At 40.4% G+C, this 26953-nt stretch overlaps 1 protein-coding gene across 1 annotated transcript; it reads right to left on the reverse strand.

The window, feature by feature from the left end:
- Nucleotides 1–852: 852 nt before the first annotated feature.
- On the reverse strand, nucleotides 853–5706 carry LOC124975464 (uncharacterized). Its single transcript, XM_047538168.1, is given in 4 exon segments — nucleotides 853–919; nucleotides 1564–2410; nucleotides 2413–4245; nucleotides 4248–5706. Coding segments are annotated over 4 exon segments (4206 nt in total).
- Nucleotides 5707–26953: the final 21247 nt, after the last annotated feature.

The raw sequence follows: 26953 nt of genomic DNA on the forward strand, positions 1-26953 counted from the left end.
CCCACAGTTAAGGTTAGTAACAACAACAATAGGGGTCCTATCATAGCGGACACCAGAGTAGTTAACCAAGGGGAAAAATTGAACCAGGATTCAAACCAGTTCTGGCTAGCTTCCCATTCTTTCTTTCTGTTTGCTAGTCCTTCTCTTACTTTTGCCATGTTATTTTTAATTATTCCAGAGTGATCTACATAAAAACAGCATTCTTCTCCCAGGGCTACGCACAAGCCCCCTTGTTGTAAGAATATTAAATCCAAACCTCTTCTGTTTTGTAAGACCACTTCAGCTAGGGAGGTTAAAGATTGTTCTAAATGCGAGATTGAATCCTCCAACCGCTCCATGTCTGCATCTATTGCTGCTCTTAGATTAGAGTAATATCTGTTCTGAGTAACTAAGGAAGCTACTCCAGTTCCTAACCCTCCCAAGCTAGCTCCGAGCAGCAGACTAAGAGTTAATGTGGTAATAGGTTCTCTTTTTTTCCGAACAAGGTTCTGTTTTAGGCCCCATCCTTGTTCAATCAAGGTCATAAAACTTTTGTACTCATGGTAAATTAGCCGAGGAACCAATCTGACTAGAACACAGTAATCCTTCGTCAACACTGATAGTGCCTGTTCCCACTGAAAAAGCCCCATTTGCTAAAGTGCAAAGGTCTACTTGCAGTTCAGGCCACCATGTCCATAAAGGGTGGTGTTCAGTCACAGTCAAGCTGGGAACTTTTGCCGTTGGGTTTGATATCTCCCAGGTGATTTCATAACGCTGATATGGGCTAAAGTTGGTGGCTCCAAAAACTGGAGCCGCAGCTATGGTTGTGGTCAGAACAAAAGAACAAAGCAAAAGCAAGAACATATTTACAGCCTATGGCGGCAAAGCTTGATCTTTAGTGGGTTGTCCGTAGACCTGTCCACTCTCCAGGCAGAGTCGTCTAGGGCAGGAAGCACGATGTCAGAAAGGGGTTCAGCCAATTTGACGTGGGTGTGATGAATCCAGGAGGCGATACCGTCGACTTTGAGGGCGGTGGGTGTAGTCAAAATGACCATGTAGGGGCCCTTCCACCGCGGTTCCAAGTTGCTCTGTCGATGTCGCTTCACCAGGACCCAATCACCCAGGTGGAAGTTGTGAGGAACAGGAGGCGGGCCTGACTCGTACAGACTTTTGAGCTTAGGCCAGACTTCTCTGTGGGCCCTCTGCAGGGCCTGGAGGGAAGATAAAAGTTCAAAATCATCTACAGTTTCTTCTTTTAACAGCCGCTCAGCCAGATCAGGGAGTATTGGAGGTGGGGTCCCAAACATGATTTCATAAGGGGTGAGTCCCATCTTATAGGGAGAATTACGTACCCGATATAGAGCATAGGGAAGGAGAGCCACCCAGTTACTGCCAGTCTCCAGGGTTAATTTGGTTAAGGTCTCTTTTAAAGTTCTGTTCATTCTCTCTACCTGTCCTGAGCTTTGGGGTCAATAAGCACAATGCAGTTTCCAATTTGCCCCAAGTACCGAAGCCAGCCCCTGACTTACCTGTGAAGTAAATGCTGGCCCGTTGTCAGACCCTATCATCACAGGAAATCCATACCTTGGCAGGAGGTCCTCTAAGATCTTTTTAGCCACTGTCTGTGCCGTTTCCCGCTTGGTGGGGAATGCTTCAACCCATCCTGAAAAAGTATCTACAAAAACTAATAGATATTTATACCCATACATTCCAGGTTTTACTTCAGTGAAATCAACTTCCCAATATGCTCCTGGCCTATCCCCCCTTAATCTATTTCCTGATTCACACTTGCTATATCCAGCATTTGTTAACTTACAAACTCTGCAATTTTTGACAATTTGTTCTATCTTATTTTGCACACCTTTAATTCTTATTCCTGCTTGTAGCACCAAGTCCTGTAATTTCCTTGTCCCCATGTGGGTGGTCTGGTGGAGCCTGCACAACACTTTTTGCCCCATCAGTCCTGGAAGTATTATCCGATTTTCAGAGTCTTTCCACCATCCATCTAAGCATTGGGCTAGTGGTTGTTGGTGAATCCATGATAAGTCCTCTTCCGTGTAGGTTGGGTCTTTTGGGAGGGTTTGTGGGCCAGAGTCTGGGAGTTGAGCAACCGTGATCAAGTCTCTCTGGAGGGCTACGTTACGTGCCACCTTGTCTGCTAAGCAGTTGCCCCTGGATACTGGATCAGATGGTTTTTGATGCCCAGGGCAGTGTACGATAGCCAATTTTTTTGGTAACCAGAGGGCGTCTCTCAGGGACACAATTTCCTCCTTGTTTTTAATAGATTTCCCTTCTGCAGTCAGCATTCCCCTTTCCCTGTAGATAGCCCCATGGATATGGGCAGTTGCAAAGGCATAACGACTGTCCGTGTATACAGTCAATTTTTTGTCTTTTCCCAAAGTTAGTGCCTTAGTCATGGCTATCAGTTCTGGGCAGAGGTGCCCATTGGTAGGGGCTCAGCCCAAATTACCTCTGTTTCAGTCACTACTGCTGCACCCGCATACCTTTGACCCTGATGTAGAAAGCTGCTCCCATCTGTGAACCATACTGCATCTGTATCAAACAGCGGATGATCTTGCAGGTCTTCTCTAAGCACATGAACCTGGGCTAGGATTTCCGAGCAGTCATGTATAGGTGAGTCCAGGTCAGGGTCAGGAAGCAATGTAGCAGGGTTGAGGGCTGAGGGTGCCTGAAAAATAATTCTGAGAGGATTAAGCAATAGGCTCTGATAATGTGTGAGCCGAGCATTACTGAGCCACCAATCTGGAGGTTGTCTCAGGATTCCTTCAATAGCGTGTGGAGTGATCACATGTAATTCTTGTCCCATTGTTAATTTATCAGCATCTTTTACCATTAAGGCTGTGGCTGCAATCATACGTAGGCATGGGGGCCAGCCCGCAGCCACTGGATCCAGTTTCTTTGACAGGTATGCTACCGGTCTCCTCCAGGGGCCTAGGTATTGAGTTAAGACTCCTTTTGCTATCCCTTTACTTTCATCTATGTAGAGGGAGAATGGTTTAACGACATCGGGAAGGCCCAGAGCTGGGGCTGACAATAGGGCATCCTTGATTTGTTGGAATGCTGTATCTGCTTCTGTTGTCCAATTGAAAGGCTGCTTGTCTTTTGTGGCCTCATACAGTGGTTTTGCTAGTTCCGCAAACCCTGGAATCCAGAGTCGACAGAAGCCAGCTGACCCGAGGAATTCCCTTACTTGGCGTGGGGACTGGGGTTTTGGGATTCTTAAAACAGTTTCTTTGCGGGCTGGGGTCAACCATCGTTTACCTTCTCTTAGGAGATAGCCTAAGTACGTTACCTCGGGTCTTCAGATTTGAGCTTTCTTTGCTGACGCCCGATATCCCAAGGTGCCCAGTGTCTGGAGTAGATTTTCTGTTCCTTGGATACATTCATCCCGGTTTTCTGCAGCTATAAGGAGATCATCTACATATTGTAACAAGGTTAGGTTGGGATGTTTTTGCCTGAACTCACCCAAGTCTTCGTGTAGAGCTTCGTCAAACAGGGTGGGAGAATTTTTGAATCCCTGCGGCAGTCTCGTCCAAGTAAGTTGTCCATTGATACCCCCGTCAATGTCTGTCCATTCAAAAGCAAATAGCTCTTGGTTCTTTGGAGCTAGAGGCAAGCTGAAAAAGGCATCTTTTAAATCCAGCACCGTGTACCATTGTCTGTAAGGAGGAAGCGCACTCAAAAGTGTATACGGATTAGGCACAGTAGGGTGTATGTCTGCCACCCTTTTGTTTACTTCCCTTAGGTCCTGAACTGGGCGGTACTCGTTCAAGTTGGGCTTCCGTATTGGAAGCAGGGGGGTGTTCCATGCCGATCGGCAAGGGCGTAGAACTCCTTGACTCAGCAGTCGCCGGATATGGGGGGTTATTCCTGTTCGAGCTTCCCTGGGCATGGGGTATTGTTTAACCCTAACGGGGTTAGCTCCTGGTTTTATTTCTATATAGAGGGCAGGCCGATGTTTAGCTAACCCGATTCCTCCAGTTTCTGCCCAAGCATCTGGGAACCGCCGTACCCAGTCTGCAATGTTTTTATCAGGGGAGTGCGGCTGCTGGTGTAACCGATATTCATCCTCCAAAGTAAGAGTTAGCATAGGTAACAATTTCCCGGATCCATCAGTTACCTGGGCACCTTCGGGGTGAAAATGAATTTGGGCCCTGATTTTGGTTAATAAGTCTCTTCCCAACAAGGGATAGGGGCTGTCGGGTATGACTAAGAACGAGTGGGACACTTTTCCTATTCCCAAGTTACAGTTCTTTTGGTTGTCCAAGGGCACTTTTTAATCCCTGTAGCCCCTTGCACCCATGAGGTGCTTGTTGATATCTCTCCTCGAGGGTCAGTCAAAGCTGAATATTGAGCTCCTGTATCCACCAAAAACTGCACTGGAGTCCCCTCCACTTTCAGAGTTACCCTAGGTTCGGGGAGGGGTTCCGAACCCCGTCGCCCCTAATCGTGCATTTCATCTTGGGTGACCAGGACCGATGGACTCCTAGGTGTCCATTTACTATCTCTGGTTCTATGGTTTCTCTTTCTAGGGCAATCTTTAGCCCAATGGCCTTCCTCCCTACAGTAGGCGCACTGATTTCGACCCAGATCATGCGCTCTGGAGTTTCCAAGTGGTGGTCGATTACTCGGGAGTCTGTTTCCTTCTTTCTCTGCTCTCCCTCCCTGCACTGCTACTGTTAATGCTTTGGTTATTTCCCTAGTAGCCCTAAGCTGCTTTTCCTCTGGTGCATCTCTGTTGTTGAATACCCGCTGAGCTATTCTCATCAAGTCTTGAATGCTTTTCCCTTCTAAATCCTCTATCTTTTGTAACTTATGCCTTATGTCCGGCGCTGCCTGGTTAACAAAGCTCATTACTACAGCTGCCTGATTCTCTGGGGACTCTGGATCCATAGGAGTATACTGTCTAAATGCCTCCATTAATCTTTCTAAATAAGCTGAGGGTGATTCCTGTTTTTCTTGCATGACTGAATACACTTTGGCCAAATTAGTGGGTTTACGAGCTGCTGCTCGGAGACCCCCCATTAGAGTCTGGCGATAAACCCGGAGTCTCTCCCTACCTTCAGCCGTATTGTAGTCCCAGTAATCTCGCGGGGGCCTGGACAAGGGGAAAGAAGCATTAATTAAGTCAGGGTTTACAGTAGGTTGTCCATCGTCTCCAGGAACCAACTTTCTGGCCTCCATCTGAATTCTTTCACGTTCCTCGGTTGTGAACAGAATCCGGAGTAGCTGTTGACAGTCATCCCAAGTAGGCTGATGAGTGAACATGACACTATCTAAAAGGGAAATTAAATCTTTAGGGTTGTCAGAAAACTTAGCATTTTGATTTTTCCAATTATATAAATCGCTCGTAGAGAAGGGCCAATATTGAAGCCGGGGATTGCCAGCATTATCCGGCGGCCCAGTTTCTCGGAGCGGCAGAGCGATTGTGGAGTCTGGAGTTTCTGGTTGGGAGGGGCCGGCTGCTCGTTGGGCTCGGCTCCGCGTTCGTCTTGCCAGCCCTCCCGAGCCAGTTTTTTCTTCCTCATTTCCTGTTGCAGCCGCTTCTTTCTGTTCTGCCCCCTCCAGTCCTGGGTCCTGAGGAGAAATAGGGGCTTGCATATAAGGAGGAGGATTAACAAGAAGGGGGTCTGGATCTTCCTCCGGGAGAATAGGGTGGGGAGCTGTGGGTTTTTCTGACAAATCTAACTTCTTTAAGGCAAGCATCTTAGTTGTAGGGGAGGGCGGTGGCGGTAGGAAGGGAGAAAGTCAGATTGGAGGGTTATTCTCTACTAAATCTTCCCAGGTTATAATGTAGGGGATTTGAGCTGGGTGGCCAATTTTTCCTGATTGAAAGATTTTATTTTTGACCTTACGGATAGTTGGAAGGTGGAAGGTTCCCTCTGGGGGCCATCCCACTTGAAAGGTGGGCCAGTCCGACTTGCAAAAAGTTATGTTTTCTTTTACTGATTTCAACTGACAAATTACGTGCTCTGGCTTGAACCTCCTCAAAATGGCTGACCATAATGGTCAAAGGAGTACTATGGGTTTGGCCCATCTCTATAGCAATTAAGTATCCAACTATCGAGAGGAGGAGAGAAGTAAGGGTTAGATAAAAAAGAAACCGGGCCAGGCGATGCCGATGTGGGTTGGAGATATCGTCACAGCAGAGAGCTGCCGCTGGTCGTCTATCCGGTTGAAAACCTGTTTCCTGTATAATTCCAAAAGGATGGAATGAATTTGACCATTGATTAGTACTGCTCCTTTCTATCAGGAGATCTATAGACCCGTTTTCCTCCAGATTGGAGGTGTGAAGTTTGAGAGTGAGGAACGGTGGATTGTAACAGACTAACACAAAGAAGAACTTACTAGAAGGCAGGAGTAAAGACCATATAATACAATACACAAACAGACAACCACGTAACGCACGGAGTCAAAAGTTGGCTAGCTGGTATTTTGTAGTTTCCCAGGTGCCACACAAAGTCCAAATGGGACAAAGAGTTAACCAGATGCGGCCAGTCGTCCGAATGCAATACTGAAGCTGCTCAGAAGCAGCACAAGCTGCTCAGAAGTGACAAATTCACCCAGAATGCAGCACAAACTGCTCAGAGTGCAGCACAAGCTGCTCAGAAGTGACAAATTCACCCAGAATGCAGCACAAACTGCTCAGAGTGCAGCACAAGCTGCTCAGAAGTGACAAATTCACCCAGAATGCAGCACAAACTGCTCAGAGTGCAGCACAAGCTGCTCAGAAGTGACAAATTCACCCAGAATGCAGCACAAACTGCTCAGAGTGCTGCACAAGCTGCTCAGAAGTGACAAATTCACCCAGAATGCAGCACAAACTGCTCAGAGTGCAGCACAAGCTGCTCAGAAGTGACAAATTCACCCAGAATGCAGCACCCGCTGCTCAGATGTGACAATAATGTCACCAGATGCGACGAATCACCAGAATGCAGCACCCGCTGCTCAGATGTGACAAATGTCACCAGATGGGTCGAGGGGACGTCTCCCGAGACCCTGCTGGGGTCCTATAGCGCGTCCGCCAGGACTGTGCCAGCCCAGAACCAGAGCCTGCAGGCAATTCAGACCAGAAAACACACGACAATGCCTTACTCGACAGTGGAAGATGTCACTTATGACTCTATGATCAGGTGTCTGGGTGGGCTTGGGGATCCCGGACGAGCCCCCATATGTTGTGCCCAAAGGCTTGAGACCCCACAAGGACCACCAGAGACCACGATCAATGCAAGCAGCAAAGAGTCATTTATTAGCAAGTTCGAACCCGGTCCTCTGCGTCCTTAATCAACGACGCTAGGAGAGGCCCCGAGCCCTCGTCAGCAGGGTTTTTATAAGGAAAAGCAAGCAGTTTTACAGTGTTCTTCTAATTGGCTAACAATTGAACAGCTAAACCTCCCCTGGTTGGGTCCGGTCAATCTATTTGATTTTCATTGGGTCCGGCCAGAACTGGACGGTCCTAGAGGAAGAAGGGGGGAGGGAAGGGGTGAACTATTCAGGAGCTGAGTTGGGGGGAGGGAAGGGGTGAACTATTCAGGAGCTGAGTTGGGGCTAGGCCCTGCTCTCGTCCTTGACGGATAAGGTCTCCAGGCAGCTGCACATTCCTTGGACAATTATCTCTTAATAACCTTGGTAAGAACAGGGTCCCTGCAGTCCTGTCTGTCCTTGAGGCAACCCTGCTCTCAACAGATGAAAGAATAAATAACAGGGAGTTCATCTATGAAGGTAGTGATAACTAATATTGTGTTATTTTCTGATTCCACTAGGATGGAAAGGAAGTATGAATGGTTCCACTACACAAGACCATAATAACAAAAAGGGCTTGATTTGAGTTGTTTTATGTTTTGCTTGGTTTAAATACCTTCCTCTCTCTCTCTCGCCCTGCCTTCACACACACACACACACACACACACACACACACACACACACCCCACACATGCATCCATGGCCAAATATTATTTATGAAAATACAATCACATCAGTACACACATTGGATGTGTTAAAGGTATAAGTTATTAGGTACTTGTTTATCTCAGTTTTATAAAATAATATCTTAGTTTTCCATAATTATCTTTTTTTTAATTGTAAACAAATGGGACACATGTTGTTTCTCTGTTTGTACATGGGGTAAAGGCATACCATTTGTGTAATCATAAATTTACATAGGGTAATGTTGTTTGATTCATTCTGTTATTTTTCCCTTCCCCCCCACCTCTCCCACCTCTCTTTTCCCTCTATACAGTCCTTCCTTCCTCCATTCTTGCCCCCCTCTCTAACACTAACTCTAACCCTAACACTAACGCCTCCCACCCCCCATTATGTGTCATCATCCACTTATTAGCGATATCATTCGTCCTTTGGTTTTTTGAGATTCGCTTATCTCATTTAGCATGATATTCTCCAATTTCATCCATTTGCCTGCAAATGCCACAATTTTATCATTCTTCATTGTGGAGTAATATTCCATTGTATATATATGCCACAGTTTCTTTATCCACTCATCAACTGAAGGGCATCTAGGTTGGTTCCACAATCTGGCTATTGTGAACTGAGCAGTTATGAACATTGATGTGGCTGTATCTCTGTAATATCCTGATTTTAAGTCCTTTGGGTATAGGCCTAGGAGTGGGATAGCTGGGTCAAATGGTGGTTCCATTCCAAGTTTTCTAAGGAGTCTCCACACTGCTTTCCAGAGTGGCTGCACTAGTTTGCAGCCCCACCAGCAATGTATGAGTGTACCTTCCTCCCCACATCCTCGCCAACACCTGTTGTTGCTTGTATTCTTGATAATCGCCATTCTCATTGGGGTGAGATGGAATCTTAGGGTGGTTTTGATTTGCATTTCTCTTATTACTAGAGATGTTGAACATTTTTCCATATGTTTGTTGATTGCTTGTAGATCTTCTTCTGTGAAGTGTCTATTCATTTCCTTAGCCCATTTGTCGATTAGATAATTTGCATTCTTGGTGTAGAGTTTTTTGAGTTCTTTATAGATTCTGGAGATTAGTGCTCTATCTGAAGTATGATTGGCAAAGATTTTCTCCCACTCTGTAGGCTCTTTCTTCGCATTGCTGATAGTTTCCTTTGCTGAGAGAAAGCTTTTCAGTTTGAATCTATCCCAGTTATTGATTCTTGCTTTTATTTCTTGTGCTATGGGAGTTCTGTTGAGGAAGTCTGGTCCTAAGCCGACATTTTGAAGATCTGGACCTACTTTTTCTTCTATAAGTTGGAAGGTCTCTGGTCTGCTTCCGAGGTCCTTAATCCATTTTGAGTTTAGTTTCGTGCATGGTGAGAGATATGGGACTAGTTTCATTCTGTTACATACGGATTTCCAATTCTCCCAGCACCATTTATTGAAGAGGCTATCTTTTCTCCATTGCATATTTTTGGCCCCTTTGTCTAGTATGAGAAAATTGTATTTATTTGGGTTTGTGTCCTTGTCCTCTATTCTGTACCATTGATCCACCTTTCTATTTTGGTACCAATACCATGCCGTTTTTGTTACTATTGCTTTGTAGTAGAGTTGAAGATCTGGTATTGCGATAACCCCTGCTTCACTCTTTTTGCCAAGGATTGCTTTAGCTATTCTGGGTTTTTTATTCTTCCAGCTGAATTTCATAATTTCTTGCTCTATTTCTGTAAGGTACATCATTGGGATTTCAATTGGAATTGCATTGAATCTGTATAGCACTTTTGGTAGTATGGCCATTTTGAAAAAATTAATTCTTCCTATCCAAGAACATGCGAGATCTTTCAATCTTGTAAGGTTCTCTTTAATTTATTTCTTTAGTGTTCTGTAGTTCTCATTGTAGAGGTCTTTCACCTCTTTTGTGAGTTTGATTCCCAAGTATTTTATTTTTTTCAATGCTATTGTGAATGGGGTAGTTTTCCTAATTCCTCTTTCTGAAGATTCATTACTTATGTATAAAAATACCTTAGATTCATGTGCATTGAACTTATATCCCACTACTTCACTGAATTCACTTTTGAGATCTAAAAGTTTTCTAGTGGAATTTCCTGGTTCCTCTAAGTATATAATCATATCATCAGCCAACAGAGATAGTTTGAGTTCTTCTTTTCCTATTTGTATCCCTTAATTTCTTTGGTCTCTAATTGCTCTGGCTAGAGTTTCAAGGACAGTATTGAAAATAAGTGGTGAAAGAGGGCATCCATGCCTTGTTCCAGTTTTTAGGGGGAATGCTTTCAGTTTTTCACCATTGAGAATGATATTAGCCATGGGCTTAGCATAGATGGCCTTTACAATGTTAAGGAATGCTCCCACTATCCCTATTTTTTCTAGTGTTTTGAGCATGAAGGGGTGCTGTATTTTATCAAATACTTTTTCTGCATCTATGGAAATAATCATGTGATTCTTGACTTTAAGTCTATTGATATGGTGAATTACATTTATTGATTTCCTGATGTTGAACCAACCTTGCATCCCTGGGATGAAACCCATTTGATCATGGTGCACTATCTTTTTAATATGTTTTTGTATGCAATTTGCTAAAATTTTGTTTAGAACTTTTGTGTCGATGTTCATTAAGGATATTGGTCTGAAATTTTCTTTCCTCGATATTTCTCTGTCTTGTTTATGTATCAGGGTAATATTGGCTTCATAGAATGAGTTTGGGAGGGTTCCCTCCTCTTCTATTTTATGGAATACTTTGAGAAGTATTGGAATGAGCTCTTCTTTAAAGGTTTTGTAAAACTTGGCTGGGAACCCATCTGGTCCTGGACTTTTCTTTGTTGGTAGGCTTTTGATGACTTCTTCTATTTCATTACTTGAAGTTGGTCTATTTAAATTGTGTATGTCCTCCTCTTTCAGTTTAGGCAATTCATATGTCTCCAGAAACCTGTTGATGTCTTCGAAATTTTCTATTTTGTTGGAGTATAGATTTTCAAAATAGCTTCTAATTATGTTTTGTATTTCAGTCTTGTCTGTTGTGATATTTCCTTGTTCATTCCGAATTTAATGATTTGGGTTTTCTCTCATCTTCTCTTTGTTAGTGTGACTAAAAGTTTATCAATTTTTTTTTTTCGATGAACCAACTATTTATTTTGTCAATTTTTTGTATTGTTTCTTTTGTTTCAATTTCATTGATTTCAGCTCTGATTTTAACTATTTCCTGTCTTCTACTACTTTTGGTGTTGGTCTGTTCTTCTTTTTCTAGGGCTTTGGGCTGTAGTGTTAGGTCATTGATTTGTTGAGTTTTACTTCTTTTATTAAATGCGCTCCATGAAATAAATTTTCCTCTAAGTCCTGCTTTCATAGTGTCCCAGAGATTTTGATATGATGCTTCTTTGTTCTCGTTTACCTCTAAGAATTTTTTAATTTCCTTCCTAATATCTTCTTTTATCCATTCATCATATAATAGCATATTGTTTAATCTCCAGGTGTTGGAGTAGTTTCTGTTTTTTACTCTTTCATTAATTTGTACCTTCAATCTATTATGATCTGATAGAATACAAGGTAGTGTCTCTATCTTCTTGTATTTGCTAACATTAGCTTTGTGGCATAATATATGGTCTATTTTAGAGAAGGATCCATGTGCTGCTGAGAAGAAAGTGTATTCGCTCTTGGTTGGATGGTATATTCTATAAATGACTGTTAAGTCTAAATTTTTGATTGTGTTATTGAGATCTATGTTTTCTTTGTTCAATTTTTTTTTGGAAAATCTGTCCAGTGGTGAGAGAGGCTTGTTAAAATCACATAGTATTATTGTGTTATGGTCTATTTGGTTTCTAAAATTGAGAAGGATTTTTTTGACATACATGGATGAGCCACTTTTTGGGGCATAGATGTTTATGATTGTTATATCTTGCTGATTTATGCTTCCCTTAAGCACTATGAAATGTCCTTCTTTATCCTTTCTGACTAACTTTGGCTTGAAGTCCACATTATCTGAAATGAGGATTGATACTCCAGCTTTTTTGCTGAGTCCATGTGCATGGTATGTTTTTCCCCATCCTTTCACCTTTAGTCTATGGGTATCTCTTTCTATGAGGTGAGTCTCTTGTAGGCAACATATTGTTGGATCTTTCTTTTTAATCCAATCTGCCAGTCTATTTCTTTTGATTTGTGAATTCAGGCCATTAACATTCAGGGTTATTATTGAGATATGATTTGTATTCCCGTTCATTTGGTTCATTTTTTAAATTTTATTTATTTATTTATTTTTTGACACAACTTGGTTCCTCCTTTATTTGACAGTTCCTTTAGGATAATTCCTCCCTTTGCTGATTTGCTTCTTTGTTTTTTATCTCTTCCTCATGGAATATTTTGCTGAGAATGTCCTGTAACGCTGGCTTTCTTTTTGTAAATTCTTTTAGCTTTTGTTTATCATGGAATGATTTTATTTCATCATCAAATTTGAATGTATGTTTTGCTGGGTATAAGATTCTTGGTTGGCATCCATTTTCTTTCAGAGCTTGAAAAATGTTTTCCCAGCCCCTTCTAGCTTTTAGGGTCTGGATTGAAAAATCTGCTGATATCCATATTGGCTTCCCCCTGAATGTAATTTGCTTCTTTTCTCTCACAACCTTTAAAATTCTGTCTTTATTTTGTATGTTAGGTATTTTCATTATAATGTGCCTTGGTGTGAGTCTGTTGTAATTTTGTGTATTTGGAGTCTTATAAGCCTCTTGAACTTGATTTTCCATTTCATTCTTCAGATTTGGGAAATTTTCTGATATTATTTCATCAAATAGATTGCTCATTCCTTTGGTTTGTTTCTCTAAGCCTTCCTCAATCCCAATAATTCTCAAATTTGGCCTTTTCATGATATCCCATAGTTCTTGGAGATTGTGTTCATGATTTCTTACCATCTTTTCTGTTTGTTCAACTTTGTTTTCAAGGTTAAATATTTTGTCTTTAATATCTGAGGTTCTGTCTTCCAGGTGTTCTATCCTATTGGTTATGCTTTCTATGGAGTTCTTAATTTGGTTTATTGTTTTCTTCATTTCAAGGATTTCTGTTTGTTTGTTTTTTTTCAGTATCTCTAACTCTTTATTGAAATGATCTTTTGCTTCCTGTATTGGCTCTTTTAACTGTCAATTGGTGTGATCATTCAATGCCTGCATTTGCTCTTTCATCTCATCGTTTGCTTCCCTAATCATTTTAATTATGTACATTCTGAACTCCCTTTCTGTCATTTCTTTTGCCATTCTGTCATTGGATTTTATTGATGTAACATCTAGATTTGTTTGGGGCATTTTCTTCCCTTGTTTTCTCATATTTTTCAGGTATCAGTGGACCGCTGAGATATTGCAGATTTCCTCTATCAACTTATAATGTCCCTGAAGATTGCTAGTATATCCCCTCTTATCCTTCAGTAGCCTGAAGCCTTGGAGGAAGTTGATAATGCGGTGCTCCACAAGGAGGCTGCCTCTCTAGGGGTGGTGACCCTCCGGAGGGGTATATTCCCTGCTAATGGTCAGAGGTGCCTCCACTTGTTGACCAATGGTCATCCAAAGGGGAACTAGGTTGTGGGCTGAGGCAAGGCCTCCTTTTGCCTGTGTTTCTGGTTTTACCATCCTTGTGGGAAAACCTCACCCGGCAGGGAAGACTCACTCCGGTGGGGAGGTCTCGCTTGTCAGTTCCCCTCCTAGAATTTCCCCTCCATCTACAACTACCACCTAGGCTGGGCTGATTTCCTCTGCAACGTTCCCAGGGCCTGGACCTACCTCCTGGGCCTGGGAGCCTCACCCTTCACAGACGAGTCTCCTTAGGCTGCCTCTCCTCAGAGAATCTGCCTGCAGTCCTGGAAACTTTGCTCTGCCCCTAGGCGTGTCTCTGTGCGGCTCTTCCAGCAAGAAGCCACCTAGGTTCTGGGACCCTGCTCTGCACCTAATCACCTGGCCTTGTGGCCCCTCCTCTGAGCCGCCACCTGGAACCCCCTACAATAGCTCCGAGACCCAGAGACCCACCACACACCTCTTCCTCCGGACAGCCGCCCAGTGTTCCCACGCAATCACTAGGAGTCCAAGCAACTCACTTTGCGTCTCCTCCTTCCGCCAACTGCCCGTATCCCTAGGCAGTCACTCCGAGTCCAAGTGACCCGCCCTGTTCCTCCTCCTCCTTGGGGTGGCCCCTCGGGTGTTCAGGAGCAGTCACTTGGAGACCAAGGGACCCACCGCACTCCTCCTCCAGGCAGGCCATCGGTGTTCAGGAGCGGTCGCTTTGAGTCCAAACAACTCACCACTCGACTCCTCCTCTGGCAACTGCCTGTAGCTCTGATGCATCACTCCTAGATCAAGCGACCCACTGTGCTTCTCCTCTTCCTCTGGGCAGGCCCCCGGTGTTCAGAAGCGGTCGCTCTGAGTCCAAACAGCTCGCCACACAGCTCCTCCTCTGGCAACTGCCTGTAGCTCTGGTGTAGTCCCTCCCAGTCCAAGCGACCCGCCGTTCTCCTCCTCTTGTTCCTGGCAGCCCCCCTGTATTCAGAAGCAGTTGGTCTGAGTCCAAACTGCTCACCACGCAACTCCTCCTCTGGCAACTGCCTGTAGCTCTGGTGTAGTCCCTCCGAGTCCAAGCGACCCGCCACACTCCTCCTCTTCCTCTGGGCAGCCCCCTGGTGTTCAGAAGCAGTCGCTCTGAGTCCAAACAGCTCGCCAGGCAGCTCCTCCTCTGGCAACTGCCTGTAGCTCTGGTGTAGTCCCTCCCAGTCCAAGTGACCTGCCGTTCTCCTCCTCTTGCTCCTGGCAGCCCCCCTGTATTCAGAAGCAGTTGGTCTGAGTCCAAACTGCTCACCACGCAACTCCTCCTCTGGCAACTGCCTGTAGCTCTGGTGTAGTCCCTCCGAGTCCAAGCGACCCACCACACTCCTCCTCTTCCTCTGGGCAGCCCCCTGGTGTTCAGAAGCAGTCGCTCTGAGTCCAAACAGCTCGCCACACAGCTCCTCCTCAGGCAGCCGCCCGGAGCCCCAGTGTTTGCTCCGAGTCCAAGCGCTATGCTTAGTGGCCTCCTCTACGATGATCCCAGTGGTCCATGTTTACCGCTCCAGTGGGGGGAGGGGCTTCTCGCTGGGCAACTCTACTTCACAAAGTTCCCTGCGTTCCGGGGCTATCGCCCAATCCGGGATGCCTCCCCAACAGGAGAGACTCACCCAGCAGCTTTGAGTTGGTCACAAGTCTCTCACTATCTCCTCTTTTGAATCCTGCATCCTGGAGCAACATGAAATGCAGTCGCCCTCTAGTCCGCCATCTTGAAACCTCCTTCCATAATTTTCTAATGACAAGAAATGGTTTGCATAGTCTTCTTTACATTCTCATTCCTGTTTCTCAGTCTGTTTACTTGAATATGTAAATGTTTATGTGTGAGTGTGTGGGGACACGTGGTCATCCAATACACTTTATGCTTTTGAAATCTGCCTCATGAACATTACTATTTTTTTTAAACCAATGAATTCATTGAAATTTACCTTAGCATATATTTTAATTCTGTTTAACTTTAATGATACTTTTATTCAACCTAATATTTGTAAAATATTATGTCAACATAAAATCAGAAAATAAATTTGTAACATTTTACATAACCTTTTCCTTACTAAGTTTTTGAAAGCAAGTACGCAGTGCCTGAGTTCAGAGTTGTCACATTACAAGATATCAAAAGCCACCTGTGATAAGTGGCCACTATATTGCACAGAGTAAACTTAAGATTTTCCCCCTGTGACCTCTCCTGCTTTCCTCTCTCATATCCAGCGGATGGCCTGTATCTTTTTTTCTTTCTCTGGGGCAGCCACAATTTTGTGAATGTCCTCTAATAAATAAATTTCAGTTATTATTTGATGAGGGGAAGAAATAAACAGAACTCAGTAACTAAAAATTATTTCTTGCCATTCCGCAAGCTGACTGGTTAGATCTTCTGCCAGTACCACTAGGGTGCCTGCACACTGCTGCACTTATGGGAACACAACCCGTGCTCACACTTTGTCACCCCAAGAGGGCATCAGCTCATGTCAGCTGAACTGGTGCTGGCTGTTGGCGGTGCTGCCTCTGTGCTCTTCAGCAGCCACTTACCTGTTTGTAAGTTCCACTGGCCTCCTTACATGGCACTCTCAGAATTTAAAGAGAGTGAAAGTAGAAGCCACAAGACATCCTGCTGCCTCCCTCCAGAAACTGCAAGGTACTCCTACTGCACTTTCTCGGTCAAGGAAGTCACAATTCTGATTTAATGCTTCCCTTGCTTACTGTGTTCCCAGCAGGAGCATATCCCTTGAGAGAAGAGACCTCCTAACTACTGGAGTTCATGGCTTCACTCACAGGAAGCAAGTTTTCAGCAGCTGGATCATCAATAGGTAAAAGAGCCACTTCCTTTACACTCCATCTCATATATCCTGGTCTCATAAAATATTACAGAAACCACAATGCATTTTGGTGGCAGAGTCCATATGTTGAACCTGTAGAGCACATTCCAGAGGATAGTATTCCGGAGTTTTCACTCCATCCTTCTAAAATATTGCCATGGAACTTGTCTGAGCCAAATTTGAAAAGATGATTCCCATTTTAAATTTCTGCTTCTTAAGGTAAGTATTTTTTCTTCCACTGCTGTTCTTTAGGACCAACTCAGAGCAGGATGATGGTGCTGCAGTAATCCACCTTTATGTTGCGCCAGCGTATGTTATGGGGAATCATCTGAAAAGCTCTCAATGTTTCATTCATGATAAAGTTGTTAAAGGAACGAGTTCATGGACTCTTGAGCTAAGGAGTTCAGGCTGAGCAGAAGGAAGTAAGTAATGAGATTATGAACCCTGGATATTGGTTCCACCTTAATTGTGACTTCAGGAAAAGGAGCACAGTTGACTGTGCCCATACCTAATATGATGGATTGGTAGGGTCACCAACACCCTGTTCAAAATGGGAAGTGCAGGTTGCACAGTAACTTGGGGACGACTTACAATCACTGTTTCTAGCACAATCCTTTAAAATGACAAATGCTGTTTCTATTTTTTTTAAATAGGTATCTTTATTTATTTTGTGGATTAGGGTTTTTTAACTTTTTTTTATTTTTACAGACTGCATTTTGATTCATTGTACACAAATGGGGTATAACTTTTCGTTACTATGGTTGTGCACAATGTAGATTCATACTATTTGGGTAATCATACATATACATAGGGTATTGATGTCTGTCTCATTCCACCAAATGCTGTTTCTTAAAAGGTGACTGTCACTGTTTTGCCTTAACATTCTTAAAGTCTGATCTGTAATTGATTATGTGGCCTGTGCAACATACTGATAACATCTATCTGCCATGGGCCCTTCAAGGACAATCATATACACTGGCTTATGTGGCCCCAATAACTCAACAGCCAGCATGGTGGACTGAACTTGTTACAGAGTTTTCTCTTATTATGGGACCCACCCAAAAGGGACCACATTTTGGTGAGTTTTGTAGGTTGGTTAGAATAACCTGCCTGAATCTACTATGTGCTTCCTTCCAAATCTAAAGACATACATTCATTTTTATGTTTCATCTTTATTTTAATTTGTTAATTATAGAGGGCATTTTAATTATATATAAGCAAAGTATCATAGTTAACATCATGATGCAATATTTCTGTGTAATTTCAAGAAAAGTCTAGTTATTCAGGATGGTATAAGACAGTTGACATTTACATTATTTGACTCTTTGGAAGCTTGTAAGAGATAATTTGCTATTGATTCTCTAGAGTAACAGTCCCCAGAGTTATAGAGCTAGATATAAGATCTTTGGTGTCCCAGTTATATTCAGCCTACAGTGAAACAGGAGGGCAGTGTCATGTTTCTCTGTGGCAGGTAAGTTTATAAAGGTTTCTTAGGAAATTGGGAAAATATTATTTTCCTAATATTGTAACTGGGATTTTTTTTTTATTTTTTCTTTTTATTCTAAGTTGATATCAATGCAATTCAATTCTGATCCATGAAAAAATGTGAAACTCATGTAAATATTTGGTTTCAGGTCCATTTACAACTATTTCAGAATGAAAAGAAAAAACTTGCTATACTCATCTTATATGTACCATGAATCAGTATATAGATTTTTATATGAATGAAAATTAGTTAATTTTGAGAGCTCTCTTACTGAATACATCTTGGGGTGTTTACAAAGTACTCTTTGGTGTCTAAGCTAATATGGAAGCTAACACCTAGTCATAGGCCCTATTCTCCACTTGAGTCAAAAGTAGGCCATTCCTTTTAAAGATGGCAGGTTAGAGGGAGGCTGCATTCCTTGTTTCTGTATATTTTGGGTTTCCACCAGAGGAAAATCTGTTTCGCTGTGAGGCAGTCTTTGCTGCTTATCCATCCCCAGTTGTTTACCCCATTTGTCCACTAAGATCACCTGCTGTCTAGCAGCATATCGCTTTTTTGTGAGTGAGTGCAGATTGCTCACCGACTGATGCCTATCATCTGCCATTGGTCTGTCTAACTGCTTCTTGCCTTCCCATTGCTTGACTTTCACCTAACCATCATCAATCACTCGAGACCAACCTGCCAATCCTCCACCAGTAGCCTGCAGACCACAAGCAAAGCACCAGTGGATGGCCTTCTGCCCATTGTTGCCTGGAAGCCCATTGTCACATTAACAAAAGTTTGGTTACACATGACTGCTGCCATTTTGGGACAACAGCCAGGACCTGCCAGAACCCTAGTCTGATCAACCACCCTCTGCCACCAGGACTCCCTGCCCAATCAATGGCACAGGACATCGACTCCACACCTACACCTTGCCCTGCAGCTTCCCATTGGCCAACAGGTTTGGAAGCCAGTAAAGCTGTCCTGAGTTATCCTGGAAGCCAAAGCTGCCATCTTTAGGTGGGGCAAATCCCATCCTGAGAAGCCTCCTGGAGACTGGAAGCTCATTGTCAGGAACCTCTTATGCATCAAGCTACTGAAGACTGGGAGGTTTGAATAGTCTATGACTGTTATAGTGCAGATTTTTTTCTCCTTTCTGAAAATTTTGAAGTTTTTTTTCTGTTTTTTTTTTTTTTTTTTTTCTTGCTCTCTCTATTTTCCTTTAGTTTACTGGTTTCCTCACAGTCTCTTTCTTTCTTTTCCCATGTTAACAACCAACTTCTTTTGATTCTGTTTTCATTCTTCCTATGATCTAGTACTTCTATATACTCTTTGCTTATCTCATTAATAGTTACATCCTACACCCCTCTCCATCCTCTTTGTTCTCTATTAGAAACTGTAGACCTCATTGCAAAGCTACTGGTTATACTGTAGATAAAAATCAAACTCTTTCTCTATATTTATTATAAAACTGTTAATGTGTTCATAGGGACTATACTAGGTGCTGCTAATATTGACATCCCCCTTAAAAAAGAGGTTTTGGAAACCTGCAGAGTCACTATAAACCTATAGAGGGGAAACTGCAATACTCCAGATCCACACTGCTAGATACGCGAACAACATGAAAAAACAAGGGAAGAAAATGTTCCAAATAAACCAAGATTCTGTATTAATTGAAACCAATGACAGCAGGTAGAAAAAACTTCAGAAAGGAGTTCAGAATACAAATAATTAAAATGATTCATGAAGCAAAGGATGAGATGAGAGCAAATGCAGAAATGAACCACACTCTAATAAAGAATTGAAAGAACAACTGTATGAAGAAAAAGATTGTTTCAACAAAGAGATAGAGATTCTAAATGAAGAAAACAATAAACCAAATAAAAACTCAAAGGAAAGCATCACCAAAAGCCTAGATTATTTGGAAGACACAACCTCAGTCAATGAAGAGAAAACATTTAATCTTGAAAATAAAGTTGACCAGAGAAGATGGTAAGAAATCATGAATGGAAGCTCCAAGAACTATTGGATAACATGAAAAGATCAAATTTAAGAGTTATCAGGATTGAGGCAGGCACAGAGATACAAACCAAAGGAATGAACAACCTGTTCAATGACATAATATCAGAAAATTTCCCATATCTAAAGAAGGAAATGGAAAATCAACTACAAGAGGTGTACAGAACTCAAATGTACAAAATTACAACAGAACCACATCAAGGCTCATTATACTGAAAATGCCTAACATCAAAAATAAAAATAGAATTTAATGACTGTAGAGAAAAGCATCAGATTACATATAGGGGGAAACCAATAGGGATATCAGCAGATTTCTCAGCCCAGACACTAAAAAGTAGAAGTCTCTGGAACAACATATTTCAAGCTCTGAAAGAAAATGAAAGCCAAAGAGGAATCTTATACCTCACAAAACTAAACTTCAGATTTGAAGATGAAATAAATCCTTCCATGATAAACAAAAGTTAAGAGAATTTACAAGTAGAAAGCCTGCATTAGAGAACATTCTCAGCAAAATATTCTATGAGGAGGAAATAAAAAACAACAATGTAAGTGAGCAAAGTGAGGAACTACCCTAAAGAAAAAGACAATCAAAGGAGAAACCAAATCAAGTTTCAAACCAAAAAATAAGCCAAAATGACTGGGAATGAAAATCATATGTCAATAATAACCCTGAATGTTAATGGCCTAAACTCATCAATTAAAGACATAGACTGGCAGATTGGATTAAAAAGAAAGACCCAAGATTACGCTGCCTTCAAGAGACTTATCTCAGAGAAAAAGACATCCACAGATTAAAAGTGAAAGGATGGGAAAAAGCATCACACACATGGACTCAGTAAAAAACCAAGGTTTTCCATCCTTATATCAGATAAAGTGGACTTCAAGCCAAAGTTAGTAAGAAGGGATAAAGAAGGACATTTCATACTGCTTAAGGGAACCATAAATCAGGAAGACATAAAAATTGTAAATATTTATGCCCCAAATAATGGGGCATAAATATTTTTGTATATCAAATAAATCCTTCTCAATTCCAGGACCAAATGGACCAGAACACAATAATCCTGGGTAACTGTAATGCACCACTGTCACCACTAGATAGATCTTCCAAACAAAAAATAAACAAAGAAACCATAGAACTCAAAAACACAATCAATAATTTAGATTTAACAGACATATATAGAATATTCCATCCATCGATGAGTGAATATGCTTTCTTCTCAACAGCACATGAATCCTTCTCTAAAATAGACCATATTTTATACCATAAAAAAACCTTAGTTAATATTAAAAAATAGAGACACTACCTTGTATTCTATTGATCATTATGTAATAAAATTAGAAATCAATGATAAAATAAAAAACAGAAACTACTCCAACACCTGGAGATAAATAATATGCTATTGAATGACATGGATGACAGAAAACATCAGGGAGGAGATAAAAAATTTTTAGACGCAAATGAGAATGATGATACAACATATCGAAATCTCTGTGACACTACGAAAGCAGTACTAAGTAAAATTTATTGCATGTAGTCCATTCAAGAAAAGAATAAAAAGTCAAAAACTAAATGACCTAACAATACATTTCAAAGCCCTAGAAAAAGAAGAAAATATCAACACCAAAAGTCATAGAAGACAGGAATTATTAAAATCAGAGCTGAATTCAATATAATTGAATCAAAAGAAACAATTCAAAAAAGTTGACAAAATAAAAAGTTGGTTATTTGAAAAAGTATATAAAATTGATGAACCCTTAGCCACAGTAACAAAGAGAAGGAGAGAGAAAACTCAAATTTCTAAAATTTGTGATTCATGATAGACACCATTGAAATACGTAACACAATTAGAAGCAACTTTGAAAATCTATATTCCGACTACATAGAAAATCTAGAAGACACCGACAGGTTTCTAGAGACATATGTTCCACCCAAACTGAATCAGGAGGACATACAAAATTTAACAAGATCAATTTCAAGCAATGAAATAGAAGAAAAGCCTGGAGCAGGTGGATTCTCAGTTGAGTTCTACAAGACCTTCAAAGAAGAACTAATATCAACTCCTCAAAGTATTCCATGAAATAGAAAAGGAGGGAAACTTCCAAAATCATTCTATGAAGCTAATTTCACTCTGATACCAAAGCTAGACAGACACATCAAGGAAAGAAAACTTTAGACCAATATCCCTGATGAACATAGACGCAAAAAATTCTTAACAAAATTCTGGCAAATTGCTTACAAAACATATTAAGAAGATAGTGCACCATGATCAAGTGAGTTCATCCTGTGGATGCAAGGTTGGTTCAGCATCCAGAAATCAATAAAGGTAATTCATCCCATCAATAGACTTAAATTTAAGAATCATATGATTATTTCAATAGATGCTGAGAAAGCATTTGACAAAACAGCTCTTCATGCTCAAAACACTAGAAAAAATAGGGATAGTAAGAACATACCTCAACATTGTAAAGGCTATTTATGCTAAGCCCAAGGCCAACATCATTTTTTTTAATTCTAAACAAATGGGAAACATCTGGTTTCTCTGTTTGTATATGAAGTAGAGGCATACAATTTGTGTAATCTTACATTTACATAGGGTAATGGTGTTTGATTCATTCTGTTATTTTTCCTCCCACCTCCCACCCTTCTTTTTCCTCTATACAGTTCTTCCTTTCTTCATTCTTGCCTCCCTCCCACCCCCCATTATGTATCATCATCCGCTTGTCAGGGAGATCTTTCGTCCTTTGTTTTTTTTTGAGATTGGCTTATCTCCAATTTTATGCATTTGCCTACAAATGCCATAATTTTATTATTCTTTATGGCTGAGTAATATTCCATTGTTACCCAACATCATTCTTAATGGAGAAAAACTAAAAGCATTCCCTCTAAAAACTGGAACAAGACAGGGATGCCCTCTTTCACCACTTCTATTCAACATCATGCTTGAAATACTAGCCAGAGCAATTAGACAGACAAAACAAATTAAAAGGATATTAATTGGAAGAAATCAAGCTATCACTATCTGCTGATGACATGATTCTAAATTTATAGGCTCCAAAAAACTCCAGAAAACTTCTAGAACAAATAAATGAATTCAGTAATGTAGTAGGATATAAAATCAACACACATAATTCTAATGCATCTCTATTCATAAGTGATAAATTCTTTGAAAGAGAAATTAGGAAAACCACTGCATTCACAATAGCCTCAAAAAAATAAAATACTTGGGAATCAATCTAACAAAAGAGGTGAAAGACTTCTACAGTGAAAACTACAGAACACTAAAGAAAGAAATTAATGAAAACATTAGAAGATGGAAAGATCTCCCATATTTTTGGACAGGCAAATTAATATTATCAAAATGAACATACTTTCAAAGTGCTATACAGATTTAACACAATTCCAATTAAAATCTCAGTAACATTTCTCATAGATAGAGAAAACAATCTTGAAATTCATCGAGAAGAACAAAACACCCAGAATAGCCAAAGCATTCCTTGGCAGGAAGAATGATGCAGGAGGTATCACAATACTGGATCTTAAACTTTACTATAGAGAAATAATAACAAAAATGACCTGGTATTGACACCAAAATTAACAGGTAGATCAATGGTAAGAATAGAATACACAGAGACAAACCCATAGAAATAAAGTTATCTCATACTAGACAAAGGTGCCAAAAACATACAATGGAGGAAAGTTATCCTCTTCAACACATGGTGTTGGGAAAACTGGAAATCCATATGCAGCAAAATGAAATTAAACCCCTATCTCTCACCCTGTACAAACTCAACTCAAAATCTAGGAATTAAACCTGAGACCCTTCACCAAATAGAAGAAAAAGTAGACCCAAACCTTCATCACGTTGACTTAGGACCAGACTTCCTTAACGAGATCCCAATAGCGTAAGAAATAAAAAACAAGAATCAATAAGTGGGATGGATTCAAACTACAAAGCTTTTTCTCAGCAAAAGAAACAATCAATAATGTGAAAAGAGAACCTACAGAATAGGAGAAATCCTTTTCTACACACACACTTCAGACAGAACACTAATCTCCAAAATTTATGAAGAACTGAAAAAACTTTACACCAAAAATACAGAGAACTCAATCAATAAATGGGTTAAGGAACTGGGCAGACACTTCACAGAAGACATAAAGGTGATCAATAAATATATGAAAAGTTCTCATCATCTCTTGTAATTAGAAAGTTTTTTTCACTTTGACTGGCCATGTAGAAATATTCAGAAGTTCTCTTTGTGAACTCTCTTCCCTCTGCCCTCTATTTTCCCATAGCTCTGGTAGGTTTGACTCTATCCCACTTACATGAAAGTTCATATTTATTATTCAATAATTATTCACGGTGCACTTTTGTGCTAGTTATTAGTCTACCAATTTATAATATATCACTGAACTCAACAGTAAATTTCTCACTTTCCCAGAAAATTTATCTAAGTAAGGGAAACAAACAATATATTAAAAATACATAAGAAAATAATTTAATAAATATATTTTTCTGTGATAAACACTTTAAATGTAATATTGGGGAATAGGGTAATCCCCTCAGGATAATAGTGTGTTCATATAGGATTTCACTAAAAATAATATATAAGCAGAAATTTAAAGGAAAGAATTCTAATCAGAGGAGTATAAAAGTCAATAATGAAGGAGTGTGCTTTTATTTTAAGAAACAATGAGGAGGTCAGCATATCCGCAGGGAACATATAGTGTATTAGTTTTTAGTCACTGTCATCTGACAAAAACAACTTACAGGAGGAAAAGTTTATTAGGCTTGTGGTTTCAGAGGATCAGTCCATGGTTGACCAACTCTGCAGCTGAGGGCCAGAGGTAAGGCAAGAGATCATGGTGGTAGGGTATGGTGGAGGGAAGGAGCTGAGAACAAGGCACCCAGGAAACAGAGAGCTCTGCTCACCTATGACAAAATATAAACTCCCAGGGAACACCCCACTGACTTCTTTCCTCTAGCCACACCATACATGTTCACTCTTACTGCCCAGTGAATCCATATGGGTGAATGAACCACCATTTAAATCACATCTCCCATAATCTATTCATTCCACCTTTGAAAAGTTTGGCATTGTCTTACACACGACCTTTTGAGGACACTCCACATCTGAACCATAACACTTGGGGAAAGGAATAACAAACAGGGTCAAGATTTAACAAGGACTTGATCATTTATGCATTTGAATGTTGACCTTTGTATGACTTCCTGGATTAACTTTCAATGAAGCATTGCAACCTGAAAAGCTGAATGTTCTCACTTTTCCAATATGAACAAATTCTTTAATATGGTAGAAAAGCATTATGCCTAGCAAATATTAGGAAACCAGTTTGATAATGATGACTCGCATATATTTTCTTAAATGAATCATATAGAGCATAAAATTTATGAAATTTATGGGCCATATGGCAGTGATGAGGGTATGGGAAAGGTGAATTTAATATATGTCACATGTAAAATGCTCCTGTTGCTGCTATATTTTACTCTCAACTTTCTCAGATATTAGAATTGCGTCAAATTGAGGTGATTAATTTTAATTGTTTATGTGTGACCTCAAGAGAATGAAGCAATTGATAGTCTCTAGGGTTCTTATCTCCAAGATTACCTATAGATAAAAGTAGTTCATCGCCCCAACCAGGAGAGTTCCTGCTTAGCCATCAGCAGGTTTGTTTTAACATTCAAAAGACAGATGGATTTAAATTTCATTAAGGGGAACTGACCCTTTTTAAAACTAGAAATTTCTTGGGAAACAGCTGTGAGTGAGCCAGGAACAGTAAGTACACTCTTTCTATAAAGGTTCATATTAGAGGGCCAGCTCAACTAAGCCCCTCTACAGTATCACAAAAAAAAGTTACCAGGGAGGGGAAAACGACCTCTGAGGATTTTGGTGTTAGGTATTGTCTCATTTTTGCAAATTCTGAAGGAGTTGTTAAGATAGAATGTTTAATTAAAATGAAATAGACATTGAATAGACTATTAAAAGCAACCCTATTTGATTAACGTTACATGAGTGTAAACACTGATAGCAAAAATAACAATTACAATTTTGAAAAAATAATGGGAGAGATATTTCAGCTATCATTTTTGCCTGGACTAAAAGTTAAAATAAAATTTAAAAAAATTACCAGGGATTTAATTATAGCATTTGTGATGATAGAGTAATTGCATTAAATGTAAGAGTAGATTTAAATAAAATTTAAAATTTTTTACATAAATAAAATGTGATAGTAAGAAAAACAGGTAATAACTAGAATGTCTAGTTTGTGAGTTGTTTGGGATTTTTCTTTAATAGGTAAATTCATAAGGATAGTAACAGATATATTCATTGAATGACAGTGTTGCATATGATTGAACATCCTTATTGATGAACTGTGTGAGAACTATTTCTTACATTGTGTGACTAGAGATAACTTTTCCTGAAATAACAGAGGAAGTTTGTAAGCATGGATAGGCATGAGAGGTTTTTGGCAGCAACAACTGAAATATGTTTTTGTTTTTCTTTATCCTCTCTCTGCCCCCCATAAAATGTCTTCATGGTACACTACTACATGGAATCGTTAGTTCTTCCCTTTCACAGGTAAAATAGGCACAGAATGAAAATACTGGATATCATAAAGATAGAGAAGGAGAGAGAAAAGAGAGAGAGAGCATGATACCCAGCAAAGGGATGAATCTATCAGTTTTATTATAGTCAGTTACTCCTAACTAAGAAAAGTACCTACCTCCATTCTAATGTGTTTCATCTTGTTACTGATTTTTGATACATTTCTGTGGTATATGGATGTCACAGAATTACTTTCCATATGATTAGAATCTCCAGTGTGCTCACTAGTTGAAACCTTGACTACTAATAAAAAAATCATGCCAGTATCTAAATCTAGAATCAGGACCAGAAATCGATATTTGAGAAATGAATTCATCATGTAGGCCTGAGGATTTGGGCTTCAGTCACAGAATCGAAGAGGGTTCTTTGTGTGCATGTAATTGGGAAAGTCAAGGATTCTTTGGCACTAGAATAAAAAGGTAAACTAAAATACTTTTATAAATTGTTCAACTTATTTATTTTTTCCTCCATACATTGGTCAAATATTGATATTAGAACTCCTTAAGTCAAAGAGAATTTCCACTGAAAATTTAAG

Source organism: Sciurus carolinensis, unplaced genomic scaffold (assembly GCF_902686445.1).
Source record: "Sciurus carolinensis unplaced genomic scaffold, mSciCar1.2, whole genome shotgun sequence".
Lineage (NCBI taxonomy): Eukaryota > Metazoa > Chordata > Mammalia > Rodentia > Sciuridae > Sciurus > Sciurus carolinensis.